Source organism: Panthera tigris, chromosome D1 (genome assembly GCF_018350195.1).
Source record: "Panthera tigris isolate Pti1 chromosome D1, P.tigris_Pti1_mat1.1, whole genome shotgun sequence".
In the NCBI taxonomy this organism is placed as follows: Eukaryota; Metazoa; Chordata; class Mammalia; order Carnivora; family Felidae; genus Panthera; species Panthera tigris.
Window position 1 is genome coordinate 57,624,744 of NC_056669.1, and position 17,256 is coordinate 57,641,999.

A 17,256-nucleotide genomic window follows, 5' to 3' on the forward strand; every position below is an offset into this window, starting at 1 on the left:
AGTTCTGTTTGTTAGGGCCCAAGTGAATATCTGCTTGCCCTTTTGTGAATTAGAAATGTCAACATAATTGATTGTTTTCCTCCATCTTTTCATTTTCCTCAATTCTTAACTATACTCTTTACCTGTGCTCTTAATTTGAGAGATTGTTATCTGTTATTAGAGAAAGGTGTTTCAACAAATAGGGGCTATATATCTTAAAATTATTATTAGTAGAACCATTGCAGATATTTCCCACTGACTGTAATTGCAGTCCTCTGTAGAAGAATGGCTTGAGAACCCAGTGTAATATGTTAACTAAGTGAATCTTTTTCCTTTTCATTTCAGTTGGAAAGACATCCTTGATCACCAGATTCATGTATGACAGTTTTGACAACACCTACCAGGTATTTTATTTTTGCCAACTTACTGATTGTCTCTATTTTGTGTTAGAAGTAATATTTAAGGACTTTTTAAAAGTTCACATTTACATAAAAGCACTTTCTGTAATCTGTAAAATGCTTTATAAATACAGAGTATAACTGATTTTGCTCATTGTCCTCAGTCTTTTCACTTGATTTCTTTATCTCCTCTTCCAAAGTCCTTTCCAAAAGATTATTGGTAATTACCATTTGGGACAGAGGTAGGAGTGATTGTAGATACTCTGTTATGTGGTTCAAGCCTAGGATTATCTGACCTTTTGATCTACACTTAAAGTCAAGAATAAATGAGTAATGTAATTAGAAATCATTAACAGAAGGAGATTTTGGAAATCCACAAATATGTGGAAATTAAATAGCAAATTCCCAAATAACCAGTGAGTCAAAGAAAAAAAATCACAAAAGAAATTAGAAAATACTTTGAGACAAATGGAAAAAAAAAACCGAAACCACAACATACCAAAATTTATATGATACAGCTAAAGCAGTGCTGTAAGGAAAAGAAGAAGTACATTAAATCAGTAATTTAACCTTCTACTTTAAGAAATTAGAAAAGTAAACTAAACCTAAAACAAGCAAAGGACACATGGTAAAGAACTGTTATCCCAAACATACAGAACTGTTAAAATCTCATAGTAGTAAAGAATTAACTCTTTATATTTTGACATGTTTTGATAGATGTGTATACCTATGAAGCTACCACCACAGTGAAGATTAAGAACATTTCCATCATCCTAAGAAGGAATTTGTTTTTAATTAAGCATTTTATTAACAACCATAAATATCATAGAACAGAAATGACTCATCCATAAATCTGACATTTTAGAAAAGTCTCTTAAATAAAAAACCAGTTAATATGTACTGTATATATTTTATTATTCTTTTGAATATCTCAGAAATGGTTTGGCTACTTCATAAGACCTGAGAAAAGCGAGTTTAAAAATGAAAAATAGCTCAATCAACAAGAGTGCTTCAGTTTCTTTTGGACTCCTTTATATCATATATCCCCAATTTTTTGGGTCCCTAAACTCTATGGCTTATAGGCCTTACCTAGATGACCTTGTCTTTTGTACAGTATCTTGATTCTGAGCAATGCTCTGTCTCTTCTCATCAGAAAAACTACAAATACAAGTCTTAGAGACTAACAAAAATATTGATGTCATTGAGCCATATGTGGAAAATTCCTGAAAAGTGTAAGCTTAACTGTTCGGGAGTAGACCCAAATACCATAGGCTAAAAAATCTGAACTAGGGTCAGAGTCTTGGGCTAAAGACTCACTAGCTAGAGCCTATTTAGAGTTCTCTGGGTGTTTCTAAAGGATTTTGTTACACTCATGGTCTCAGTGAAATTAAGTAGATCTTTCAAGCATATATTAAAGTGCTGTTGCTGTTTCTTCAGGTTGCTGTTCAATCAGACATATATAAGGGTAGTGATGTTGACATAAATATAGTGATATTGATAGAATTTGACAGATAGGGAAGGATTTTGGTTCTTTGTGGAAAAGTTGTTGCTAATGAAGCTAAAATATTGTGCTTTGGCATTAACAGGAGACGTTTATTAACAATGTGAGTTACAGGTTTTTATAACAATTAGGTACAGTCCTAGATATTCTTTTAGTTTAGCTCTAACAGGAAAATTTGGACAATGTAGTACCCTAGGTCCTTATTTAATGAAATCAGCTTGACAATATATTAAGTATTATCTTTGAATATGAAGAATTGACCTTCTGTAGTTAGCTACCAACTTAGTTATCAGGTGAAGAGTTCTTCATTGAATCATTTGAAGATTCCCTATATACACCTGGTCACACACACATCAGAAAGACTTCTGAAATGACTAATTAAAGAGCTAGTCTCATTGCTAGAAATTTATTATTGGGCTTATAGGAGCCATGTGTAATGTATGTATCAAACTTAGTTTAAGTGAAGTTTTATTTTACAAAAATGATAAACTTTAGTTAATAATTCACGTTCTCTGTATGATTCCTTTGCACTGAATTCATTTCATTTAAAAAGAAGGAAACTGGCCAAAAGAGTCCTTAATTGACTAAAATTTGGGCAGTATGTCAAAGTGAAAAAGAAAAAAACCTGTTCTTTTTAAGTAGAGCATCTGGAATTGATTCTCTTAAAGTTGCTCTTCTTATTCACCACTTATTTCCTTTATCCAGTTATAAACCCACAGATTTTTCTTTTTTTGTTTATTTCTGTTTTAGATTCATTCGTTTATTTGAGAAAGATTATATTGCTCAGACTAACTTCTGAGATTACTTTGAATTTAGAGGGTTTCTTATTCCAAAGGCTGTTACAAAGTGGCAATCAACATAAATTCACCTTCATGGTAGATAATGAGGCCATCTATGCTATCTGTCGTGGAAACCTCAATATTGAATGCCCAGCCAACACTAAACTAAATAGGTTGATAAGTCAAATTGTGTTCTCCATCACTGCTTCCCTCAGATTCGATGGAGCCCTGAATGTTGATCTGACAGAATTCCAGACTATCCTGGTGCCTTATCCCCACATCCACTTCTCTCTGGCCACATATGTTCCTGTTATCTCTGCTGAGAAAGGCTACCATGAACAGCTTTCTGTAGCAGAGATCATTAATGCATGCTTTGAGCCAGCCAACCAGATGGTGAAATATGATTCTCACCATGGTAAATACATGGCTTGCTGTGCACCTGGGTGGCTCAGTTTGTTAAGTGTCCAACTTCAGCTCAGGCCATGATCTCACGGTTTGGGGGTTTGAGCCCCGCATCAGTCACTGTGCAGACAGCTCAGAGCCTGGAGCCCACTTTAGATTCTTTGTCTCCCTCTCTGCCCTCCCCCACTCGTCCTCTCTCTCTCTCAAAAATAAACATTTAAAAGAAATAAAAAAAAAATACATGGCTTGCTGCATGTTGTAATGTGGCAACATGGTTTCCAAAGATGTCAGTGCTGCCATTTCCACCATCAAGACCAAGAGTACCATTCAATTTATGGACTGGTGCCCCACTGGCTTCAAAGTTGGCATTAATTATCAGCCTCCCATTGTGGTATCTGGTGGAGACCTGGCCAAAGTACAGCCATGCTGAGCAACACCACAGCCATTGCTGAGGCCTGGGCTCACCTGGACCTGATGTCCTGATGTGTGCTAAGCATGCCTTTGTTCACTGGTATGTGGGTGAGGGCATGGATGAAGAAGAGTTTTCTGAAGCCTCTGAGGACATGGCTGCCCTTGAGAAGGATATGAAGAGGTTGGTGTGGATTCAGTTGAAGGAGAACATGAAGAAGGAGAGGAGTACTAAAGTTAAAAATATCACAAAGGTGCTGCTTTAAAGTTGTGCTCTGATCAATTTAATTTGTATGTAGCAGTGTATACTCTTTATATACAATTACTGATCTGTGCTTTAAAGCATAATGCTTTGTTACAACCCACGCTGTCCATTTCTCTGATGGATTTGAATAAAGTATTTGTCTTAATTGGAAAAAAAAAAACCCATAAATTCAGGGTTGTATAGTTTAAAATACTGAAATGTTTAAAACAGCTTAAGTGAATTTTTTAGGAAGATGGTGGTGATCAAATATATCCTTAACCTCTTTAAGTTAAAGCTTTAAATTATTCTACACAAAATTATACTTTGTTATATGGAAATAAAATCTGCACCCAACCCACACCCCCCCGCCCCACTAATGGGACTACTTTTCTCATCCAGTGTTTGATTTCTTATTTTTAAATTTTCTTTAATTTTTAAGGACTCTTTTTTCTCCTATCAGAAGTATTGTCATTTTATGGGAGGTAGGGGGAGAACAGTTCCTTTTTTTTTCAAACTGTGCTAAGAACACTTAATATAAAATCTACCTCCTAATCAGATTTTTAAGTATACAATACAGTATTAAATATATGCACAATGATCTCTAGAACTTGTTCACCTTGCATAAGTAAAATTTTATGCCTATTATAGCGACTCATTTCTGAAATAGATTCTACATAGTTTCTGTTCTAAGTTATGTGGCACAAAGATATCTAAGAGAAAAGTATACATACATACATAAATATACACATACATAAATATACATAAACATGTGTAGTAATGGGATGGTTACCTTTCTAAAATGGAACCCATATCAGTGTCTTGCTTCTGGGATCCTTTGCCTTTCTTCATTGTTTTTACTTATCTCTATTAGTCAATGTTAGATAGACTCTTCTTTAACTTGTCCACTCTTTTCTTTCTTTATTCTAGTCTTCGCCTTTCTCAACACTTACTCTTGATTTATCTTCTCCTGCTAGGGAAAGCAGCAGCTAGGCAACAGAACTTTGTATGTTTGGACCACAAAGGAAGCTGATTATCATTGCTTGGTACAGAGGAAAACTTGTTTTCCTTACTTAATTACTTTTGTGTAGGAAAACTCATGTTCCTTAAAATCATGATGTTGAGGGGTCTCGACTGTGTATGGCATCAGAAAAGGTGATAAACAGTTATGTAGGAAGGAAGTCAGACAAAATAGTAGTTTACATCTGCAGTATTTTAGAAAATTGCTATTGGGGCAAATAAACACTGTTCTGAGTGGAGAGCATCCAAGTATAAATATCCAAACTACAGTTATCATTATTATCTTGATGCTGATGTATTTAGGTAAGTCATTATTCAATCTTGAATTGTGTGCTCCCACAATAAAAGTACTCAGTTTAATTTTTTGTCTTTTACAAAGTAGACTTTCCTTACCCAGTGAATTAATTAACACTTAAAATAATGTGAAGCTATAAATTAAGATATGTGGGAGAATTTTCTCTAACCTTTGGTTTCTTCTACAATTATTGCCTTCTGCATTTCTATAAAGAAGATGAGCAAGAGGCAGCACTGATGTCTCATCCCTCTTTTATGAAAGTTTGAATTATTTCCACATCAGTAACATTTAAGATCCTAGAATAGCTGATAATGTTTAGTTTCCTAGCCATTCTTTCTATTTTTCCTGCTGTTGGCTTAATTCCTGTGGCTGATCGACTTCTTTGCCATTGTAGCTCTGCTTGGAATAAAATTAACTGAAAAGAAGAGCAGGCAGGAACAGGCTATGCTTTTCAGGTTAATTTTGACCTTTATGAGTTCAGTGTATGAATGATGTCCCAAAACTAGGACAGTGCAGTGGAAGGAGGGGATTATTATACATTTTATCATAAAGTCTTACTTTGTACTAATTTTAAAAAACATTTATATGTGTTGACTGTGAGATCTGAGAATGCATATTTTTGTTTGTAGCTATTAAAATTACTTTTGGCTGTTATAATAAACATAAAATAACATTAGTAAGTGATATGAGAATTTTTTTCATGTAAAAAGTTTAGAGGTAAAGTAGTCCCAGGCTTGTGTGGCAGCTCCATGGTCCTCTGGGACTAAGATGCCTTCTAAATTTAATCAGATCTCATTCATATATGACTTCCTTGTGAAGGTTGCTTCATGGTTACTGAATGGTTCCTGGAGTTCTGGGTGTGGTATCCATATCCAGGCAGGAAGAAGGAGAAAAGGAAAAATACCAACAGTGCACCTCTCAACTGAGTCAACCCCATTTAAAGCACAAAGAAGACTGGAAAATGTAGTCTTTTTAATGGGAAAAGTATGGATTTAAATAAATGTTTGATTTTTTTAATAAGGAAGAAGGGGAAAATAGGATATTTGTCTAGACAATTAGCTGCCTCTACCACATTATCTGATTAAATGAGGTTCTGCTAATGAGATTTCTTAAATGTAGCCCTATACCATTCTTGTATATTTTTCAGGTTTGTCAATTAGATGCTTTTGCACAATAATTCGAATTTATAAGCCCATTATTCCCAGCCTATAACAGAATAGGATACACACTTTCAGATTAAATGTCATATGATGGAATTATAGAGAGAGAGATACACTTGTAATATGTAGTCACATAGTTTAGGATAAAGGAGAACGCTAGCTTGCTTGCTTGCTTGCTTGCTTGTATGCTTGTTTGCTTTCTTAATAAAAGTCGGTATATAATTGAAATCTACAAAGCACTGCTCACACACACACACACACACACACACACACACACACACACACAAATTAAAGATGACTTAAGTAAGTGGAGAGACATCCCAGGCAAAGGGATTGGAAGACTTAATATTAAGATGTCAATACTAACTACTCAAAGCAGTCTACAGAATCAGTGCAATCCCTGTCAGATTTCTACTGCCATTTGTGTAGAAATGAAAGAGTCAATTCTAATTTACAGAAGCCAAAATAGTCTTGAAAAAGGAAAATAATAATTGGAAGACTAATACTGATTTCAAAAAAATTTTTTAACAGTTATTTTATTTTTGAGAGAGAGAGACAGAGAGACAGACAGAGTGGAAGCAGGGAAGGGGCAGAGAGAGAGAGGGAGACACAGAATCCAAAGCAGGCTCATGAGCTGTGAGATCATGACGTGAGCCAAAGTTGGTGCTTAACCAACTGAGCCACCCAGGCTCCCCCACCCCCAATTTCAAAATTTACTGCAAAGCTACAGTAATCAAAATAAAGATAGACATATAGGCCAGTGGAATAGAATTAAGAGTTCATGAATAAATGCATATATCTATTGACAACTGGTTTTCAATTAAAGCACCAGGCCCAACCTATAGAATGGGAGGAAATATTTGAAAATTACATATCTGATAAGGGCTTGATATCTAAAATATATAAAGAACTATAAATCAATAATAAAATGACACACTTAATTTTAAAATGGGCAAGGGAGGGGCACCTGGGTGGCTCAATTGGTTGGGCATCGGACTTCAGCTCAGGTCATGATTTCATGGTTTGTGAATTGGAGCCCCACGTTGGGCTCTGTGCTGACAGCTCAGAGCCTGGAGCCTGCTTTGGATTCTGTGTCTTGTCTCTCTGCCCCTCTTCCACTTGTGCTCTGTCTCTCAAAAATAAATAAATGTAAAAAAAAATAATAATAATAAAAATGGGCAAGGGACTTGAATAGACCACAGAGTTTTTGTTTGGGGTTATAAAAAAGTGTTAAAAACAGATAGTGTTGACAGTGGTACATCATTGTGGATGCAATCACTGCCGTGGAATTGTACACTTAACATGGTCAAAGTGTCACATTTTATGATACGTATTTTACCACAATTTAGAAGTAAAATCTGTCTTAAAAAAATACATGAGTGTCAGGGACGCCTGGGTGGCTCAGTCTTTTAAGTGTCCTACTTAGGCTCAGGTCATGATTTCACGGTTTGTGTGTTTGAGTCCCGCATCAGGCTCTGCTCTGACAGTGCAGAGTCTGCTTGGGATTCATTCTCTCATTCTCTCTCTCTCCTCTCTCTCTCTCTCTCTCTCTCTCTCTCTCTCTCTCTCTGCTGCCCACCTTCCCCCCCCCCCCCGGCGCATTTGTGCTTTCTATCTCAAAATATATAAATAAACTTAAAAGAAATTATATATATGTATATATATATGTATGTGTGTAATTATATGTATATATAATTTTAAGTTTATATATTTTATATATATTATTTGTATAATATATAATGTTTATATTTTATATATACTTATGTATATGTATAAAATCGGTGTCAGTAGGTTCATCAGCTGTAACAATGGTACTGCTTTGGTGGGGGATGTTGATAGTAGGGGGTTTTATGCATATGTGGGGGTGGGGGTATATGGAAAATCTCTGTACCTTTCAGTTTTGCTGTCAACCTAAAACTACTCCCAAAAAGTAGTATTTTTAAAAATGGTTAAGATGATTAATTTTGTTATGTGTATTTTACCACAGTTTAAAATTTTATATATATGTGTGTGTGTGTGTGTGTGTGTGTGTGTGTATAAGTATAAATATATATAAATCATTATATATTGGAAAAAGCTGGGCTTTTACTCTCAGCTCCATAGCAAAAGCTTTGTTTCCCTAGACAAGTTTTTTAACTTCTCTGAACCCCAATATTATTAACTATAAAAGATTAAAATAGGGATGACAATAGCTACCCTTGCAGAGATGTATGAGGATTAGAGATGGTCATGTAAAGGGCCTTAAAGAATCCCTTACTACACAGCACATGTTCAGTGGTGGAAGCCATTATCACTAAAAATTTTGGTCATTTATACTTAGCTATGATATGTTTATTAATTATTTCTTCTAATTATAGAAGTCATAATTATCATTTGAACCCTAAACTGCTGACTGCCATTAAACTATTATTATTATTTAATTTTTTTGTTTTATTTTGTTTTACAGGCAACAATTGGTATTGACTTTTTATCAAAAACAATGTACTTGGAGGATCGAACAGTGAGTAATGTTTTCAGTGTGCAATTTTCTGCAGCACTCCAGGATAGAAAACTGTGATCAGAGCTGTAATCAGTAATTGTCATCATAAGAAGTTCTTAGTAAAGTTGACAAAGTTAGTGTATAAGCTTTGAGAAAAACTGTTATTACAGAGTGGTAGTACTTAGCATTCTGATTTAATCCCCAAGTAAAATGCAAAGGGGAGAGAAGGCCAAGTTATTGGAAAGCCCTGAAGGCCCTAGGCTTGCTAAATAAAATATGTCATCCTGATTTGGAAAAATGATAACAGATAGCATTGAGATAATGAAGAGTATTTTCATCAAGAAATTAGAGCTGCTAAAGACTTTTTGAGTGCTACTCTTGAAGCATTCAGAAATATTTTCATTTGAATATCACATCATTTGTGAATTTCGAGATTTTATTTGTCAGAATATGATGTATACCGAAGTGACTGTGAATAGAAGAAGTAATATGTATTTATTTGTTGGATTTAGACACCTGTCTTTTGGAATGCTCCCTTTAAGCACAGTGTATTCCAGCCTATTGTCTCTGGAAGAGATTCCTATCAACTAAGCAGTGACTGTCTTAAATGCATTATTTCAGGACCTAGACCCAAAAAAACATTATTGTGCTTCTAATGTTATTTCCTAGAAGTGTGTGGGTTTTTCTTTTATGTTTTAATGTTTAGCATGCCATTTCTTAAATTTTGAAAGCTTAGAAATTGCTTTATAATAGTACAGTACTACTTGTTTTCAGGCTTTTCTTCCTCAAATGTAGATGTGAAAAAGTAAGAAAATAAAGAAATTTTTATGTAGAGTTGCAAAAAGATATTTTTCCTTTTTTGTTGGGTTATATACAGTGTTCTGGGAAGAAACATGTGGGAGAAACATAAGCACAGTAGTCAAAGACCCAATTTCTGGACTCAATAGAAAAGAGATGCTTTTAACTTCAGAGAGGCTTTCAGAGAAGCGCTCACTCCTTTACTCTGATAGCCAGGGCTGCTTGTTGACATTTACTTTCATTTTTCCCTTTTATGCTCACTGAACGTCAACAGAATCTACTTTTTGCTGTCTGGAAGGCATAAGATTCAAAGAGAGGTTATAGGGAGTGAAAAAAAGGGAGCTGTATTTCTGATTCTGTGAAATATTCCCCTATTGCCATTTTTAAGTCATGTACCTACAGAGCAAATTTTTAATATTATTCTCTTTTGAAAAAGGAAAGGAGTTTTGTGTTATTTTCATTCTTCACATCCCTGCAACCTTTTGCATGAGTCTGCTTTTTACCTCCTTCCCACCTTCTCCCCTTTAAAAACATTATTTCTTTTTTATTTTTAGTATGAGTTTGGTTTTTTTTTTTTTTTTATTTATTTTTTCCCATCCCACAGATCAGGCTGCAGCTGTGGGATACTGCGGGTCAGGAACGTTTCCGTAGCCTCATTCCCAGTTACATCCGTGATTCTGCTGCAGCCGTAGTAGTTTACGATATCACAAGTAGGTATTTTGCAACGGGTTGACCTTTCTTATTTTTCTTGCTTGTTTGACTGATTTTGTTGTTAGGTACGATTGCAATTATGGGACACAGCAGGTCAAGAGCGGTTCAGGAGCTTGATTCCTAGCTACATTCGTGACTCCACTGTGGCAGTTGTTGTTTATGATATCACAAGTGAGTGGGGGGAATTATGCATTTCTAATCTTCTTTCAACCTTTAGCTTAGCTGCATGCATGTTCTTGTCTTGTGCTTGTTTTCTATACTAGCATGTAAAAATGAGTTTTGTCATAGCAAACCTTATAGACCAGCTAGGTCAGAAATATTTGCTTTTGTGTATGTACCAATATGCTTTATTTCCACTGTGCCAGGTTTTTTTGCCATGGAAATTTTCCTTCAGATCTAATCATGAATTCTCTCCAAGGCTTTCCTAGTATCCTGTTATCCCTAAGTCACACCATAATTATGGTTGGAAGAATGTCTCCTTTTTCATTTAACTTGATCTCAGATTTCTCTAAAATAAAATAATCTGCATTTAAGCCTCTTGCCAACATTTTCAGATTCTCCAAGGCTCTCTGTTGAGGCTATTAAAAGCTTCTGCTAGCCAACTTTTCTCTGCTTTCCACTTCCAGCCATCCTCTCTCTAGAGAAGGCAGAGAAAACATGTAATGTGCAGTTTTCTATTAATCATTTTCATTTGAATCACATCTGGATTCTGTGACTGACTTTTTTGCTAACAAATTACACTTTCATTTCTCTCCAAAAAGAAATTTTAAATAGGAGACTAAAACAAGTGATGATCTTCCTTTTTCTTTTCCCTAAAGACTGAATAATGTCTTTGGCATTTTAAGTGCCTGTAAATTTCCCACAGAACATGGTGACTGACAGGGAAATGCTCTCTGATTAAAATTGTCTTTGTAAATTGGTTTATTATATATATCAGGCAATATTAAGCCATCATTCCATATAGTAGTCCATAATTTGTAGGAAAACCAGAATAGTGTCACATCTTAGACTTATTTCAAAAAGAGTGTTACATATACAAACTATTGATTTGCGTTAGTGATACTATACATTTTTGTATATCTGCTAGAAGTCATAACTACTTAATAATTGCAATGGCAGAATTATAAGTTACAAGTTTGCATTCAGAGACCTTTGGGGGGGGTGGGGTATGTGCTATATGCAATCTTTCTTTTCTTGAAGCTTTACTTTGGGTTGCTACTTGTTTAAAACAATGTATGTTCATTGTGCATTGACAAGTTTTGCAGCTTTAAAATGTTTGTGCTTACTTTAACCAAATCAAGTGAAACCTGGTGTCTTTTTCTTTAAAAATGCACATGTGGTTAAAATATTAGTAAACTGTTTTCTGGAGCTGCTATAAAAAGTGTTTAAGTATTCTACTTAGAATTGGGTGCTAGGAAAGATGGATTTTGTTACAAGTGATTCTGGTGCATTAAACTAATAAACTTCAAGTTAAAGTGATCACAAACTGAATAAGCAGTGCAAACAGAGTGGTGTTTAAAGCTATTTAAAGCTTTACAAATTTTCTGGATGTGTTGGGATTTACTGGCTGACATACTTTTGGAGATGCTTTCTTTGTCATGTTGGGTATGTGTAAGTAATCAAAAAAATGTTGTGGCAATGTGACACCATGTTATCTGCCGTAGCTGTCCTTAAATTTTAAAAAGCTTTTTTTTTTTAATTTTTATTATATATGGTACATTGCATTCATTTGGTCATGTTCAAAATTTTTATACTATAAAAGGAACCTTGAGGACTTTATTTTTGTGATTTGTCACTGACAGTTGTACTCAGATAAAATGGAGTTATGTTGCAGGCACATTAAAAGTGGGTCCTAATGTGCCACCCCCCCCTCCAACTTCCAGGGTTTGTTTTCGTTTGTTTTTGTTTTTTTAGTCTGTCACTTGGGGAGACTTTGCAGTAACACTAATCTCTCTGTCCACCCTCCTATACCAGATGTTAACTCATTCCAGCAAACTACAAAATGGATTGATGATGTCAGAACAGAAAGAGGAAGTGATGTTATCATCATGCTAGTAGGAAATAAAACAGATCTTGCTGACAAGAGGTATAGAGTGATTTTGTATGTGTATCGAATGTTTGATTTCTTCCTTAAACAACCTGTTATTTTTATTACTGAAGAATTGTTTTGAAAGGAGACATGTTTAATTCTTAAGTTTATACCCCCCTTTTCTTCAGTGTGAGAACCTGAAATATAAATGTAAACATTGAACATTTCCTTAAAGGAAAATGAGTTTTTTTGTTTTGTGTAAGCCCATGTGTAAATAGTTCTTGTGCAAGATTGTTTACATGTGGGGGGAAACAAAGATTGTTTACACACGAAGCTGGTAACTATTTTGCATTTTTTAGGCCTCATAAACATGAGCAGTATTCTGTTAAAGGACAAAATGTTTGAAGAAACAAATCCTATCTTTAAAAATTATTCATAATGATTAAATGCACACTCTTTTGGTAGACTTCTTATAAATATTCATTATAATTCAGTGGTGTAGTTTTTCTTTTCTTTTTATAAGTTGTATGGTTGAACCAGACTGTGTAGTTGAACTGAATAGCTTGATTGTAATACCTTAGTCAAATGAGCAAAGCCATATTCAAGTCACAGGATGCAAAATTATTAACATTCACTGTAGAGCCCATGGCTTGAATATCTGCCTTCAGCATCCTAAGTAATCTACTGGATAGTCTTTCTGCTTTAAATAGTCTTGACCATTTCACTTAATAGTAGAAGCTTTTACTATTGCTGTTTGTTTATTCATGAGATGGATATTGAAATTCAGGTATTGAATTTGTACTATTAATTAAAATGTTGCAAAGAAATCCAATATGTTCCAAGGCTTGTGCAAATGTTAAGCCCATTTCTTCCCATGGTACTTCATTTGGAATTGGTAGTACACTGACAAAAAAGTTTTTCTTGATTTAAAAGTAAACTCAGAGTATAATCATCTTTCCTTTATGAAAATAATTGTTTGGACATCAATTGGCATCATAAATTTTCACTATTTTATTTATCTACACTATGAGAATTTCAAGATGATATAGGTATATATTCTTCTAGTAGAGAGTCTCTAGTTCTTTTATTTTCTTTTTTAATGTTTATTTTGAGAGAGAGAGAGAGTGCGTGCGCGTGTGTGCAGGGCAGGGGCAGAGAGAAAGAGGGAGAGAAAATCCCAAGCAGGTTCCACACTGTCATCGTGGAGCCCAATGCAGGGCTTGATCCCATGAACTGTGAGATCATGACCTGAGCTGAAATCAGGAATTGGATGCTTAGGGGCGCCTGGGTGGCTCGGTTGGTTGAGCGTCTGACTTCGGCTCAGGTCATGATCTCACGGTCCATGGGTTCGAGCCCCGCGTTGGGCTCTGTGCTGACAGCTCAGAGCCTGGAGCCTGCTTCAGATTCTGTGTCTCCCTCTCTCTGTGACCCTCCCCGTTCATGCTCTGTCTCTCTCTGTCTCAAAAATAAATAAACGTTAAAAAAAAAAATTAAAAAAAAAAAAAAAAGAATTGGATGCTTAAGTGACTGAGCGCCCCCCCCCCCCGCCAATACTTTAATTTTTAAATAGAAAAATTGTGTGTCTGAATTGTTTTGTTTTAACAGGTAGAGTTAGCCAAATGGATGAGTATATCATCTATTCTTTTATTGTGTAATATTTCAGTTGAGTACACAAATGCTAGAAAATTATACTTGAAGTAATTTTTTCTTCAAGGTAATGTATGTCCATTGGTTTGGAATTACTGCCTTTCTCAGCAATTTTTGCCAGACTATCACCCTTCAACTGTTAACATTTTTTAAAAATTAAAGCCTTGTTCATTCCACTAAATTAATTTTAAAATGAGTAAAATATTTAAATGTTTGTTAAAAAAGAATTAGAAGAAAAATGTTTTGGTAGTGAGTGGGTGACCTTTTATAAGCATGACATGAAGAGCGCCTGGGTGGCTCAGTGGGTTAAGTGTCTGACTTTGGTTCAGGCCATGATCTCACTGTTCAATAGTTTGAGCCCCACATTGAGCTCTGTACTGACAGCTCAGAGCCTGGAGCCTGCTTCAGATTCTGTGTCTCCCTCTCTTTGCCCCTCCCCCACTCACATTCTATCTCTCTCTGTCTCAAAAACAAACATTAAAAAATATTGTTTTTAATAAGGGGAGCCTGGGTAGCTCAGTCGGTCGAGCGTCTGACTTCGGCTCAGGTCATGATCTCATGGTTTGTGAGTTCAAGCCCTGGGTCAGGCTCTGTGCTGACAACTCGGAGCCTGGAGCCTGCTTCGGATTCTATGTCTCCCTCTCTCTGCCCCTCCCCTGCTCATGATCTGTCTCTCTCTGTCTCAAAAATAAATATACATAAAAAAAATTAAAAAAATAAAAAATATTGTTTTTAATAAAAATTTTTTCTTAGAATCATGACATGAAACCCTAAAGCCATAAAGACAAAGATTGGTTAAGTCTGAATATTATCGATATGAAGATCATATTTACCTGTTAGATCAGCCGTTATTCAGAAGATTGATAATACATAGTATTGACAAGAATTTAATAAACAAGAACTCTTCATATACTGAAAATGTAACTAATATATTGGGATGAAGCAGTTTAACAGTATCAGAATTTAAAATACTCATGGACTTGGGCGCCTGGGTGGCTCAGTCGGTTGAGCGTCCGACTTCGGCTCAGGTCACGATCTCACGGTTCGTGAGTTCGAGCCCTGCGTCGGGCTCTGGGCTGATGGCTCAGAGCCTGGAGCCTGTTTCCGATTCTGTGTCTCCCTCTCTCTCTGCCCCTCCCCCGTTCATGCTCTGTCTCTCTCTGTCCCAAAAATAAATAAACGTTAAAAAAAAAAAATTAAAAAAAATAAATAAAATACTCACTGACTCAAACCCACCTCCAGTAATTGCACAGATACACCTGCACAAATGTGGGGAAAAAAATGAACATACAAGAATGTTTATTTCAGGGGCGCCTGGGTGGCTCAGTCAGTTAAGCGTCCGACTTCGGCTCAGGTCATGATCTCACAGTTTGTGGGTTCGAGCCCCACGTTGGGCTGTGTGCTGACAGCTCAGAGCCTGGAGCCTGTTTCAGATTCTGTGTCTCCCTCTCTCTCTGCCCCTCCCCTGTTCACGCTCTCTTTCTCAAGAATAAATAAACATTAAAAAAAAAAAAAAGAATGTTTATTTCAACATTATTTGTAATATTAAAAATTAAAATCAATCTAAATGTCCATCAGTAGCAGTAGCATTTTATAAATGAAGTACACGTAGCTACTAAAAAGGATGAGAGGAATTTATTGATGTCTAACACATGAAGCTTAAAAAATGATTTGATCAGTATGTATAGCATGATATTCTTTGTGTTAAAAAAAAAAAATCGATGGTAGGGGTGCCTGGGTGGCTTAGTCGGTTGAGCTTCCGACTTCGGCTCAGGTCATGATCTCACTCGTGAGTTCAAGCCCCGCGTCAGGCTCTGTGCTGACAGCTCAGAGCCTGGACCCTGCTTTGGATTCTGTGTCTCCCTCTCTCTCTGCCCCTAACCCATTCGCATTCTGTCTCTGTCTCTCTCAAAAATAAATAAACATTAAAAAAAATTTTTTAAGAAAATTGATGGTAGATGTATATATATATTTTTTTCTTTTATTTTTTAGAATAAATCTGTATAAGCATACATGGGACTTAACTGTCTCTACATCTTTGAGAAGGAGTAGGATTATGGAGGACTCTAATGTTAATGAGTGCCCTTTTTTTTTTTTTAAAGGTTCGTTTATTTTTGAGAGAGAGAGAGAACAAGTGGAGGAGGGGCAGAGAGAGAGAGGGAGACACAGAATCTGAGGCAGGCTCCAGGCTTTGAACTGTCAGCCCAGAACCCGACGCAGGTCTTGAGCTCACGAACCATAAGACTATACCTGAGCCGAAGTCCAGTGATCACCCAGCTGAGCCACCCAGGCACCCCTAATGATTGCCCTTTTTAAAAATTACTTTGGTAATTAGGAGAAAAAGTTTTAATAAAAATGATTCAAAGTTAAATGTCTTTATCACATTGAGAATTACAATTTGTTGTGTGTAAAAACTTGTAGAAAAGACCAGAGTATATCTGTTTCAGTGTTTCAAAATAAGCGCCCTGTTGCTCAATACTTTCTGTCCCCTGTAGCCCAGTGATTCCCAGATGTTTAAATTTTGAGAATCAGTGGGTAAATTGGCTTATTAGACCCTCTTTTAAGATTCTGGCTATAAAGGATCATGGTCAACTTTTTCAATTTTTGTTTTTTGTTTTTTGTTTTATTTAAATTTTAGTTAACTTATGGTGCTGTAGTTGTTTCAGCAGTTAAATTTGGGGGTTTTAGATCCTACTTTTAGATGCTGTGATTCAATGAGTTTAGAATGGTATCCTTAAATCTGTATTTTAATGAATCTTCTAGCTGATTCTGACAAATTCATTGTATATGTATACCACATTTTCTTTATCGATTCATCCATCGATGGACATTTAGGCTCTTTCCATACTTTGGCTATTGTTGATAGTGCTGCTATAAACACGGGGGTGCGTGTGTCCCTTCGAAACAGCACACCTGTATCCCGTGGATAAATGCCTGCTAGTGCAATTGCTGGGTCGTAGGGTAGTTCTGTTTTTAGTTTTTTGAGGAACCTCCATACTGATTTCCAGAGTGGCTGCACCAGCTTGCATTCCCATGATTCCGAGAAAATCAAACCACAGTTGGGACCATTGCTATAGCTGACCTTCAACCATTTGATTAGGGTGACTCCTAGTTTTAAAACTAGGAAGAATTTCTCTGGAATCCTTTACATGTAGGATAGTCATTCACTCATAATAATCATTCATTCAGAAGTATTTATTGAGTACCACTTATGTTTCAGAAGATGCTACTCTAGGGTAGAATAGTAAACAAAAAAAGCCAAGTCTTCAAGGAACTTTTATTTCAGAAAATGAACCAGGCAAATAAATAAGTCAAAAAAACACATAGTAAAAAAAAAAAAAAAAAGCATGGTATGTTTGATAATGATAACATGCTAAAAGTACAAAAGAAAGCAGGGAAAAGAAATATG

At 35.7% G+C, this 17,256-nt stretch overlaps 1 protein-coding gene across 2 annotated transcripts in view; it reads left to right on the forward strand.

The window, feature by feature from the left end:
- Window positions 1–17,256, forward strand: part of RAB6A (RAB6A, member RAS oncogene family) — an 82,703-nt gene that overhangs the window by 41,578 nt on the left and 23,869 nt on the right. Inside the window, exons 2-5 of one of the 2 annotated variants that reach the window (XM_042957523.1) lie at window positions 325–383; window positions 8,630–8,683; window positions 10,065–10,170; window positions 12,146–12,257. In XM_042957523.1, coding sequence (XP_042813457.1) covers window positions 325–383; window positions 8,630–8,683; window positions 10,065–10,170; window positions 12,146–12,257 — 331 coding nt within the window. Of the gene's footprint in view, window positions 1–324; window positions 384–8,629; window positions 8,684–10,064; window positions 10,171–10,236; window positions 10,343–12,145; window positions 12,258–17,256 lie in introns of both variants that reach the window. The other variant, XM_042957522.1, reaches the window with a different exon arrangement.